This window comes from Natator depressus, chromosome 15 (assembly GCF_965152275.1).
Source record: "Natator depressus isolate rNatDep1 chromosome 15, rNatDep2.hap1, whole genome shotgun sequence".
Taxonomy (NCBI): domain Eukaryota; kingdom Metazoa; phylum Chordata; order Testudines; family Cheloniidae; genus Natator; species Natator depressus.
In genome coordinates, this window is record NC_134248.1 from 25,765,704 (window position 1) to 25,778,658 (window position 12,955).

Consider the following 12,955-nt stretch of genomic DNA (forward strand, 5'->3'; position numbering starts at 1 on the left):
TTTTGTGTAGGTGAGCTCTCCAGCATATAAGGGAGACGTGTGTCCCAGGGTGGTGAATGCAGGTAGTGAGGAGCGCTCTCGCTTGTACTGCATCAGATTGGTGCTGATAAAGTCCAGTCACTGTACTGGGGTTAGTATGCCACTACAATGAAGTGAATCTTGGAGACTACCCTGTGTGGAGCAGTCTGTACCTCTAATGATCCTACCCCAAAGGTAAGCAGTAGGAAATCTCCTGTACGATGGTTGTATTGAGATATGGAAGTAGGCAGTCTGTAAGTTCAGGGCTAGAAATCAACCTCTTTGCTCTAGAGCTGGTCCTAACTTCTGTGAAGTAAGGTAAGGTGACTTCTGAGTGGTGTGACAGCAGCTGATGCTGTAAGGTATCATTGTTCAGGCCCCCGACCAGCTCATCAAAGTGCTTATAAGAGGCAATTTGAGAGGTCATGGACTGGGGTGCAGACTGTTCTCACTTTTGAGCCCTGGGCCTCTTACACTGTGGCTCATAAGAGCACAGAGATGGTGAGTATTGAGAAGACTGATCTGTGGTGTGGTTGAGAGGAAAATCTTCTCTTCTGTTCCACAGTGTAGATTCCTAAGGAGTGTAGTGCGGTCCGAGAATCCTTCAGGACGTGGAAAGAAAATCTGTCTTCTCCGCAAAGAGTTTGGAAAATACAGTGGAGAGATTTATATACATAGAGAACATGAAACAATGAGAGTTATCATACACACTGTAACACGAGTGATAAGATAAGGTGAGCTATTACCAGCAGCAGAACGGTGGGGCAGACGGGGGACAACACTTTTGTAGTGATAATCAAGGTGGGCCATTTTCAGCAGTTGACAAGAATGTGTGAGGAACGGGGGTTGGGGGTGAATAAACATGGGGAAATAGTTTTACTTTGTGTAATGACCCATCCACTCCCGGTCTTTATTCAAGCCTAAGTTAATTGTATCCAGTTTGCAAATTAATTCCAATTCAGCAGTCTCTTGTTGGTGTCTGTTTTCGAAGGTTTTTTGTTGAAGAATTGCAACTTTTAGGTCTGTAATCGAGTGACCAAAGAGACTGATGTGTTCTCCAACTGGTTTTTGAATGTTATAATTCTTGACGTCTGATTTGTGTCCATTTATTCTTTTATGTAGAGACTGTCCAGTTTACCAATGTACACGGCAGAGGGGCATTGCTGGCACATGATGGCATATATCACATTGGTAGATGCGCAGGTGAATGAGCCTCTGATAGTGTGGCTGATGTGATTAGGCCCTAGGATGGTGTCTCATGAATAGATATGTGGACACAGTTGGCAACGGGCTTTGTTGCAAGGATAGGTTCCTGGGTTAGTGTTTTTGTTGTGTGGTGTGTGGTTGCTGGTGAGTATTTGCTTCAGGTTGGGGGGCTGTCTGTAAGCAAGGACTGGCCTGTCTCCCAAGATCTGTGAGAGTGATGGGTCATCCTTCAGTATAGGTTATAGATCCTTGGTGATGCGCTGGAGAGGTTTTAGTTGGGGGCTGAAGGTGATGGCTAGTGGCGTTCTGTTATTTTCTTTGTTGGGCCTGTCCTGTAGTAGGTAAATTCTGGTTACTCTTCTGGCTCTGTCAATCTGTTTCTTCACTTCAGCAGGTAGGTATTGTAGTTGTAAGAACGCTTGATAGAGATCTTGTAGGTGTTTGTCTCTGTCTGAGGGGTTGGGGCAAATGCGGTTGAATCACAGAGCTTGGCTGTAGACAATGGATCGTGTGCTGTGGTCTGGATGGAAGCTGGAGGCATGTAGGTAGGCACAGCGGTCAGTAGGTTTCCGGTATAGGGTGGTGTTTATGTGACCATCGCTTATTAGCACGGTAGTGTCCAGGAAGTGGATCTCTTGTGTGGACTGGTCCAGGCTGAGGTTGATGGAAATTGTTGAAATCATGGTGGAACTCCTCAAGGGCTTCTTTTCCATGGGTCCAGATGAAGATGTCATCAATGTAGCGCAAGTAAAGTAGGGGCATTAGGGGACAAGAGCTGAGGAACCGTTGTTCTAAGTCATCCATAAAAATGTTGGCATACTGTGGGGCCTTGCGGGTACCCATAGCAGTGCCGCTGATTTGAAGGTATACATTGTCCCCAAATGTGAAATAGTTATGGATGAGGACAAAGTTCAGCCACCAGGTTTGCTGTGACATTATCGGGGATACTGTTCCTGATGGCTTGTAGTCCATCTTTGTGTGGAACGCTGGTGTAGAGGGCTTCTACGTCCATAGTGGCTAGGATGGTGTTTTCAGGAAGATCACCAATGGATTGTAGTTTCCTCAGGAAGTCAGTGGTGTCTCGAAGATAGCTGGGAGTGCTGGTAGCGCAGGGCCTGAGGAGGGAGTCTACATAGCCAGGCAACCCTGCTGTCAGGGTGCCAATGCCTGAGATGATGGGGTGTCCAGGATTTCCAGGTTTATGGATCCTGGGTAGCAGATAGAATACCCCTGGTTGGGGTTCTAGGGGTGTGTCTGTGCAGATTTGTTCTTGTGCTTTTTCAGGGAGTTTCTTGAGCGGATGGTATAGTTTCTTTTGGTAACCCTCAGTGGGATCAGAGGGTAATGGCTTGTAGAAAGTGCGGATGGAGAGCTGTCTAGCAGCCTCTTGTTCATATTTCAACCCATTCATGATGACAACAGCACCTCCTTTGTCAACCTTTTTGATTATGATGTCAGAGTTGACACAGATAAGGAAGGGACAACTGCTCCTTCGGTCAGAGGCCAAAGGCGGTAGAAAAGGAAATGGGTGGGGGGGTTTGCCCGTGCAGTGCTAAATAGCCTCGAGGCAGACCACGAGGGAAGGAGAGTACATGTGCGGGCTCAACGGGACACTGCTACCAAAAATCTCTGATTAGAGGTGCAGGGGCACACAGACACCTAAAGTGGAGCACCCATAGGGACACTACTCGAAGAAGACGTTTTCATTACCATGTAACTCAACATAGAGACACGGGATTATTCTAATTAGAAATTGTCTCTATATATAATAAATTGTGCTAGTTGGAATATCCATAATCAGCTCCCTGTGCTTACCCCTATATTTACAAACTGAGCGGCAGAGTTCTCCACTTTGGATTCGAGTATCTATAAACAACCACTTAAAGAGTCAAAAGTCGAACAAAGATTCCACTGATCTGCTGAAAACTGAAGCTCAAATGAGCCTTCATAAATTAAAAAAAAAATCATTCTAATAAAGTAAATAAGATCTGTGCATTGAAAATTACCTCATATTTGAATTGACAAGATAACCACAGACATGTCAATGGCATTGCTCCCAATTACACTAACTTCTTGAAAAAGCTTAATTAGATAACAATAGACACCAGGCATCCCCAGTCCCCAGAGTTGAGTTTTAATCATTAGAAATTTCACACACTATATAAAAGGATCTTAAAATACACTGATTGTTTTTAATAGGAAATACACTTGGAATAACACAAAGAAATTACACATGCTGTCCTTTTGTAAAGATCAAACTGAAATGGGTAAGGTGGCGCTATGTAGCCAAGGACCGGATCGTCCAACTAACAGCCTGAGCACAGCAGGCATTGGCACATACCCAGATAATGCAGTAAAACATCCTACCAGGAGAAGGCAGGATGCCATATGTAGAACTGGTTTAAAGCACCATGGGGGAATGTTTGCTGCCTTCGCAGAACAAAAGGTTCACAGCCAGTGATTGTTGTGCATACGGACAGGAGAATATAGACATCTGTACTGTGACTCGGTCATGTCCCTTACTGCACTTTAAATGGCATTAGGCAGGCAGCTCTCCTAGTCTTTTGTGCACCATGGCTAATGTACAGTCTGGATCCTCCATCCCTTTTTGATAACTGCACAAAAATATGTGACTGCCTCGAAACTTTCTCCTCCCTGCAGAAACATGCAGGCACAGGCAGGATCCAGCCCTATGTCTGGATATTTATGTCTCTTTGCTGGTTGAAGAGTCACATGACTGTATCTATCATCATACATGCAGCAAAAATAGCTCTCCCTGGAAGAACCACTGTTGAGATTGTAAAGCAAGTGCTCCATGTCTGGACAATCTGCAGTTTTTCAGAGCTGGGATGCTTAAAAGGACATTTATTACAGGTGTTGTCTGATAAAAATGGTAAACTGTTAATCTCATTATTGTTTGTAACACCTTCTTAGAAGCTTAAAGGCAAAATTACTTTCACCACCAGCTACGTGCATTTTGGCAACAGCTCCTTGTATGTCCAGGATGCAGTTCAAACTTCCTGTAACAGTTTTTAAAGCCTCAAAGAGTCTGGGGCTTCAGAGGCTTCCCACTACATAACCTAGCGCTGCAGTTAATATCCTTATTATAGGGCAGCACCTAGCTAGGAAATTGATATCAAAGAAATTAATCCTGATTTGCATCCATGTTGACTTTCCGCTCTTTGGCAAGGATGGTGTCCCTAGCCTGTTGGCCAGAAACTGGGAATGGGTGACAGAGGATGGATCACTTGATGATTACCTGTTCTATTAATTCCCTCTGAAGCACCTGGCATTGGCCACTGTCAGAAGACAGTATACTGAGCTAGATGGACCTTTGGTCTGACCCAGTATGGCCGTCCTTATGTTCTTAATGTTCCTTTAATGTCATTTTTTTGTGTGTAATTTACATGCTACCAAAAAAAAAATTTCTACACTCAGTTTTGAGACATGCATATAAAGAGACAACTTCTCTGAAGGGATATCCAAAGATTCTGCTGTATCTAGAAAGTCTCAAATGAGTCTCTTCTATGTATAAATAAAAAAAAAGTATATTATAGCAGGTTAATTTCTTAATGTAGTCCATTCAAAGGATTTTTTCTATATAACATTTTAGTCTTCTTTATGCTTCAGGGAGACAATGTTCTCTGGAAAACAGGACATAGGTAATTAAACAGGTGAGACAAACTACTGTATTCAGTGATGTGGAGTTTTACAGAACCAGTTGGGGTAAATCATATACAATTCATACCCTCCTGCCTTTAGCAGGGATACATTTAAATCATAGGAGATTGGATTACTGCTCTGTATTGCAAATACAACTTCATTAGCTACATAAAGCCTATTTGTTAATCAAGTAGGAGACCCTTTGAAGTGAAGTAATTCATTTTCCTGATAAGAAGGGAAACTGAAAACTAAACTTGTGTAAGTTCCTTACACAGCATATGAGCTCCTAAGTCATCTGACACTATTCAGTGGGGACACTGCCATCCGGAAAGGTGACAAACTAACAGCCCTGGAGATTGAAATCCCATTTATCGACAAGACAGATGGACAGTGCCAGAGTAAGACTCCCCACACTGCCTTTCCAATGTGTCTCCCTCCAGAAAAGGGGAGAGCTCAGCTCCACGCTCAATTCAATCCTTAACTTATCTGAAAGCAAGGGGGTCAATTAGTGTCAGAGATGGTTGTGTTTTTGTGACATGGACGCCTGTTCACTGAGAGCTGGGCTCAGATCACTAAGCGCATTTCCCAGAGGCCTATCAACACCTTTCAGTCACTACCAAACAAGATTAGATCTGAACAAGTGACCCAGAATCAGAGATGAAAGGCTATATCCAGCGGGTCAGAGAAAGTAGGGGAGTGTGTTGCATGCGCCCTATACTAGGACATACACGTAAGTATTAAGAAGTATATGCACACATATGCTCCTGCACAAAATCTGTCAAATTAAAAATACATCCCTAAACATTGGTTGATCTCTCATATATAGAGAGAGCATCCCCTTGTGAGCAGTTGATCAAAAGAGAATATGGTTCCCAAATTGTGGTCCATGGATTGCTGACTCGTCATATGGTGATGGTTCCACTGCCTATTTTCCTAACATTATTTGCCCATGTAAGCTGTTGCTGTAGCTGCCCCAGGGCTGTTATTCTATTGCCAGTGGGATGGAAATTAGTCTATGCAATTGAGACTGGAAGGGGAGATGCTCCATGAAACCATCATGGTCCACGTAATGAGGAAGTCTGAGAACCCATGCTTTAAAAAATAAAAACCCAACCCCACCTCAGAAAAGTCCATAAAACTGGGATCTCTCAGTACAGATAGGAACCAGAGTAGAATTTGTACTGAAGCCAGATAGCAACAACCTCCTTGGCAGCACCAGAAACTGAAATCATTCAAAGTCTCTCCAAGCCAGGTACAGCAATGATGCCTGCTGAAATAGGAGTGTTCTTCCTTTCTCTTGGCAAACTCACACTGGCATATTCAGAGAACTCACCCTCACGCTGCTGACAGAAAGAAACAAACTTCACATAATGCACTTTGAGGAAGAGTTCTCTATGCTGTGTGTGTGAAGTTAATAGCTAAAATGAATTCTTACATCTCCCCTTCTGTCCTTGTTATCTGCTGCCGTCACTGAAGTTGTCACAATGTAATGAACTAGGCAGACATATGGGGCTGGCAACTTACTGTCTGTCTAACTGGAGCCCCTAAACTTTTTGAATCATCCTCTTCTGGAAGGTGACCAAAAGGGTGTTCCCTTCAGCCTGGCAACCAGACATCTGACACGACAGTCTTGATGGTGTTGTCAAGGCAGTCACTGTATTTGGCTGTCTGTGGTGATAAACTGCCATGGTTTGTAGTTTCTTCTTAGGTAACATTTTCACACTACATGAGATAAGCAGGACCTCTCAGTAGTCTACCAAATTTCCAGCCTGGAATGTATTCTGTTTTTATTGAAATCTGAGCCTATGACAGAAAATCTTTCATTCTAAACCTTAACATTTCCACTCTCTCATAACCTTTCAAATTCAAGAACTTAGAAGTACGGAGAGCTTAATTTTCCTCCTAACTATACCTCTCCTTAACTGCCTTCTTGTTCTCCAGCACCTTCCCTTTCATTTAAAAATCAAGTCTCTATACATCTCATGGTTGCAAGTAAAACTTACAGAACGTGACCCAAGTTTAATCAATACAGTGATGCCTGCCTGAGTTTGCAGTGAACGTAAAATAATCACTCCAAGAGATGTTAACTGACCCAGTTCATCTCAGTGAAGTGTTAACTCCCCAGTGATGCTAATTTAAATGTCAACACTGTTGTCTATTACACTATTGATCAAAGCACAAAGAAAGGGGAGAGATGATATTTTGAAAATCTGCACAATCTACTGAGAGTGACATTTCATTTTGGTGCCCCAAGAGGATGAAACTTGGGATATACTGCCACTTATTTTTCTCCCCAATCAAGAAGGAGCCAAACCTAAGTACCTTAGCAGAGCATCTGACCTCTAGCAAGGGGAAACCAAGCCAAAGGACCCTAGCACAGTCCATGGATATATACAAACCCCACCAAGGGACAGCTGACAACATGCATAATCATATTTTGAACATCTGCACAGTTTACTGTAAGTAGCATCTCAGTTTGGCATTTAAAAGGATGCAGATTATTTTGTAAGTGGAGCCGGGTTTGTGTGGAGCTTTGATGAGTACCACAACCTTTCTTCTCTGCCCAATTCAACCCCTGGTCTCAGGGCTTAATTCTTATTTCAGATTATATAGGGGCAGATCACAAAGCAGCTTGTGGAATCAATTACCATGATTGCGTGCAAACACACAAAACATATACAGAGTAGCCAATTCTACAAGCAGCGATCAGAATTGCACTCTCGGCGGCTTACCAAAATGAGTACCATGTATTGTGATTCCAAGCTCCAAGTTTGTGGAAGATGGCTGTGCTACACACTATATGTATATAGCCTTTTTATTTAAATGGCATTTGGGCTGCTTCTAAGCAGCTGTGACATAGTTTATGCTGAAAAAGTACAGACCTTATACTTCTACAACATAAACACACATTTTTCTTCACACGAGAGCTGTATAAGCCATGATAAGCAGGACATATCTTCTCTACTCTGTGGTGCAAAGAATAATAAATAAAACCACATTGTCCAGAGAGGCAGCAATGACTAGTGGTCGAAGCACAGGAGTGGGGGTTACTACTCATCATTCCAAATCAGAGCAAATGATTATGGATGGGTTATACACTTTAAAAAAAATATGGAATTTATAAAGGAAGGGCTAATAGAAATTTTAACCTTGCTTTTTCTAGCTGAAACTGCTCAAACATGAATAAATAAATAAATAAATAAATAAAAAAAAATACACTAATGGATACATCTTCACATCACCTTTGTGAGTATTAATATCCCCATTTTAGAGACAGGGAAACAAAGACACAGAGAGATAAAATAACTTACCTAAGGTGACAGAGTTGGGACTAGAACCAACTAGACCATGTTAAAAATTAGGCTTTTTGCCTATTCTTGAGATTTCCCCTTTGCCCCTAAAGCAGTTGAGGTCATCAGTCCTGCACAATCCCAGATGCTATGTCAATTACCTAAAGACTAGTTCTGTCTTAGCAGCCACTCACTTATCCCACCATCTCCAAAGAAAGTACACTGTACCAGTAGGCAATAACCATCATGCTGCAGAGGGCAATGGAGGAAACAAAAAAGAGAAGGGGGGAACTAAGGAAAGAAAATGCCTTTCAGAAAGTTAGATGGGTCTGGTTTTTGTACCAGGATCAAGTATTTAAATCAATAAATTTAGATCAAGTATTTAAATCAGCTAATCAGACACACCTGAAAGCACAGTGGATTAAAAAGGCATATTAAAATACATGGATACATATAAAATAAGACTCTCTCTCTATGTATGTGTTTATGTACATGGGCTATACCATGCACTGCATAGCAAGGGTACACAAACTTTGTGACACTGAGGGCAGTTCCAACCAGAACGGACCTGATTAAGCAGATCAGATTGTAGATGTCCATATCTGTAATATGGAGAAGCAGTCTATGCAGACAAGAAGGCCAACCATGCAATATTCTCCTTCCAGATCTGAGTGGCATTCAGATCAGGAGGGGACCATTGCATGCTAGGACTTGTCTCTGTGGGCTTCCCTCACATTGAGGACAAGTGTTTGCATAACTCTACAGGCCTCACTTTGTGTACTTCTATTGTGTGCACGGCCTATGGAATATACATTTTATAACTTTAAAAGCAGTTATACCCACCTTCATATCCTCCAGAAGTGCCTGAGGATCCTCAATGCCTTCCGGAACACACTTCTTGTTCTCTGGGAGAGATTCAAGCTTTTCTACTAGGGCTTTCAAACCTTTCAGTTCAAACTCTGTGAGATGAGTCCACTTGGTTGAGACTTCTGTAGCTGGCGACCCTGTGGGTGTTTTGGGATAGTCCGTGGGGGTTGTTGACTTTACACTGTCATCTGACTCATTGGACAAAGTTCTTTTGAGGTACCTCATTACTGTGGCTTTCTGTTTTTTCCCTGCAACATCCTTCCCTTCAGAGTGTGTGCTGTTGGGCGAGGAGCAACCATCACCCAAGGACTTTGTGTTCTTATCTAAATTGTCTTCTTTCTCCTCCCGGGTATGAGCATCACAAGATTCTTCATCCATGTCTAACCAGGAATCTGATGAGAAGCTGTCTATGCTGGGTTTTCTTGTGGCATCTGAAAGACACACAAAGAAAATTAAATCTTTATCCTGATGAATTTATAGTTTAAACAGTCCTCCTGTCAGGACTAGCGATCACCAGATTAGACTGGCACATGGTCGTGCCTGGTAACTCTTACACACATCTAGGAAGTGAGTTTTGTTCAGATAATTTAAAACTGATTTTGCTGGGTTTCATTAACATCTATTTCACGCAAATGACTGAACAATATGGCTTTTCAAAAAGTTTCAAATCTCCAAACTCCCTCAGTTAAGGGTAGAGGGAAAAAAATCACAATTCATATATTTGAGACATATCATTAATTTTCCAGAAAAAACAGGTGAGATCAGATTTGACATTCATATTTCTAAGCGAGAAACACAAGCAGGGGGAAAAAAAAAACCCACCTTACTGCCACTCTTTCAGGCCTTCTTTATAGATTACAAAGCAAAAACTATTTTTTTTTCCTTTGCAGGTCATAGTCAATAAAACATACAAATACTTGGTTTTATATGGTCTCTATCATCCAATAATCTTAAAGCACTGCAAGAACACTCATTACCTCTGTGAGACAGATCAATACTATTATGCCCATTTTAAAGATGGGAATCTGAAGCACAGACAAGTGAAGTGACTGACACAGTGTCACACAACTGTATAACCATTACTATTATGAATACAGCCCCAAACGCATGCTGGTTGCTTTATAGATAAATAGAAGGACAAGAGGCTGAATGCTCAAAAAGAGTTAGCCTCCTAACTTCTATTTAGGCTCCTATGAAATCAATGGCAGTTAGGAGCCTAACTCTTTTAGAGCATTTAGCCCGAAGTCCCTGTTTCCGAAGAATTTACATTCTTAGGTCTAGTCTACAGTAGGCTTCTCCCCTGAAAATGCCCACTGTTGCTGACCCCAGAGCAGCTCCAGTGATGACAGCATTACAAGAAGGGTACTGGACAAGGCTCCAAAAGCCTTTTAACTGCAGTTTTGTTTATACCTGCTTTTCTACAAAACAATATGGTTATCCTGTCTACACTAGCATTTTCCCCATTACTACCACTAACAGAGATGAACTGGTGTTAATTGGTGGGAATTTCTGGTTAAAAATGCTCGTGCAGGCAGCACCCAACAAAGTCAATGGGACTTTTGACACTGACTTCAATGGGAGTAGGATCCAGCCCTAGACAGACATATGCAAAAAAAAAAAAAAAAAAGAGAAGAGATACAGCAATAAACATGTGACTGAGCAATGAAGTGTCTCATCTCCTTGTTTTCAACAGTCCAAATTTTGAGTCTTTCCACAGTTTCTCTTCACCCAAAACTTTTATTTGAGGAAGGACTAGAACACAAAGGCTAAGTCTATATTAGCACTTTACTTGGTATAACTTATGTCACTCAGGGGTATGAAAAAAAAATCCTCTGAGTGACATAAGTTACACCCACAGCCGGTGTGGACAGCGCTGTCGGCGGGAGACGCTCTCCCACCGACATAGTTATCATCACTCCTTGGAGATGATTTAATTATGTTGATGGGAAAGCTCTCTCCTGTCAGCATAGAGGCTACATGACAGATCTTACAGCGCACAGCTGCGTCAGTACAGCTGTGCTGCGTCAAGCTTGATAGTGTAGACATGGCCTAAGTAAGGACTTCAGGATTTGGCTGCATTATAATAATAAGCAAACTTCCCACAAATACTGAAGCAAAGAATCACAGAGATTGGAAGTAAACCTCTATGACAGAGAAGGTTCTGACTGTGAGTGAAAGAATGTGCCATCATCTCCTCAGAAAACAAACTGTATTTACTAGCTGGAAGACTGAAAGATGCAGCAAGCAGACAGTTGTTGCTTAACTGCTAAATTCAGGCATGCTGGGAAAAAATCCTCATGAGGTTTTGTCTACGCTGCAAAAATGAGTTCAGTTAGGTAACACCTGATAGAAATGAAGGGAGCATTTCACATTTATCAAGGCTATTGGGCTATTATTTCAAACTTAGACAGACATCACAGAATGTTTTCCTCACAATCTTATTAGATTGAGAATTATTTTTGGGGGAGAAGGCTTAAACTGATTTTCTGGAGAACAAGACAGAAGCCCCAAAAAACAAAAAAACAAACAAACAAACAAAAAAAGTATTGGGCCACTGACCCAGCAGGCCCTGACCCAGTCAAGCCCTGGTTACAGTGAAGGTAAATATCCTCCTTCTCTCTATGCCCTTCTCTCTGTCCCTTCCAATATGCCACCCCCCCCGCCCCCCGTAAAGGCTTTAACATAATCAAATTCAGTATTTAGTGCATTGAATAGTTTATTCGGTGCGATACAGTGATGGACGACAACACTCAGAAGCAGCCACTTTCTTTGGTTTCTGCTAACTCTCCCCAGTGCCAGGCTGCCCTCCTAGAGTCTGTTTACGCTAGGAAGTGTAGTATGAGAAAATGTTAAGCTAACATATTTTTAATTAATGCACAGTCAAACACCACTATGATTACCAAGAGCCAGCTAACACTGTTTTTTCTTTGTCCACACTAGGTGCTTTCATTCATAGGCCTCAAAATGCTTTACAGAGCAGGTAAAAGTCATTATCTCCATTTTACAGGTGGGAAAACTGATGCACAGGAAGGGGAAATGATTTGCCCAGAGTCACCCAGAAAACCAGAAGCAGAGCCAGGAATTGGACCCAGTTCTCCTGAGTTCCAGGCTGGTGCCCTATCCCAGAGGCCACACAGCCTGTTAAATTAAAACATATTCATAAACACATTTTCTGATCATTTAAATTTCAGCAATGTTAGCTACTTCACAGCTGATTAAAGTATGGAAGTCTTCTCTACGCTGGGGGGATTTTGGTGATTGGTGGCCAGCGTAGCTGCAGCAGAACCCCAGGTGTGGATATGGAAAGCAGTTATAATTGCAATTTGCACCAGTGCAACTTTGTCTACTTGACCATGTGGAACAGTGAAAATCGTGGCTTACACTAACTTTGCCTGCCTACACTATGTCTTTGTATAGGCGCAGCTATGCTAGGTGGTTGCCACTGATAGCTGTAACTGGGGTAGGTCACCTAAAAAAGGAGAAGGAGATCATATTGTCAACATCTACAGCAAATGATGTTTTGGTGCCACTAGTGGGTGGCACGTGACATACACCACCACCTTTTATCTCTGATCTAATCAGTGGAACCAAAAGGCCAGAGGGAAGGAGCGAAGCCCAGTGGGGCATCCTAACTCCACTAATAAACCCAGGCCCCACCCCTCAAAGCAGTGGAGCCCTGGTCCAATCTGGGAATAATAGTAGGGTCAGGCATCTTCCTCCCCGATTATATTGGCTGCTGTTCCTCCCTCTGCTGGAGACGATCTGCACTCAATCAATGTTGTTGTGTTGGTTACACTTGGTTCATGCCTTCCAGTCCTACACTTCTATGATTCTATGGTTGCAAGCTTTTCTCTGCTAGCACAAGGGCTAAAAATGTTTTTTTTTCCCCACTGAAAGCGGAGATTCTCTCA

The 12,955-nt window shown here is 42.3% G+C and overlaps 1 protein-coding gene across 5 annotated transcripts in view; it reads right to left on the minus strand.

The window, feature by feature from the left end:
* Positions 1-12,955, minus strand: part of KDM2B (lysine demethylase 2B) — a 167,201-nt gene that overhangs the window by 52,209 nt on the left and 102,037 nt on the right. For all 5 annotated transcript variants that reach the window (XM_074973158.1, XM_074973156.1, XM_074973159.1 and 2 more), the window contains one exon: positions 9,021-9,475. In XM_074973158.1, the coding sequence (XP_074829259.1) occupies positions 9,021-9,475 (455 nt within the window). The remainder of the gene's footprint in view (positions 1-9,020; positions 9,476-12,955) is intronic.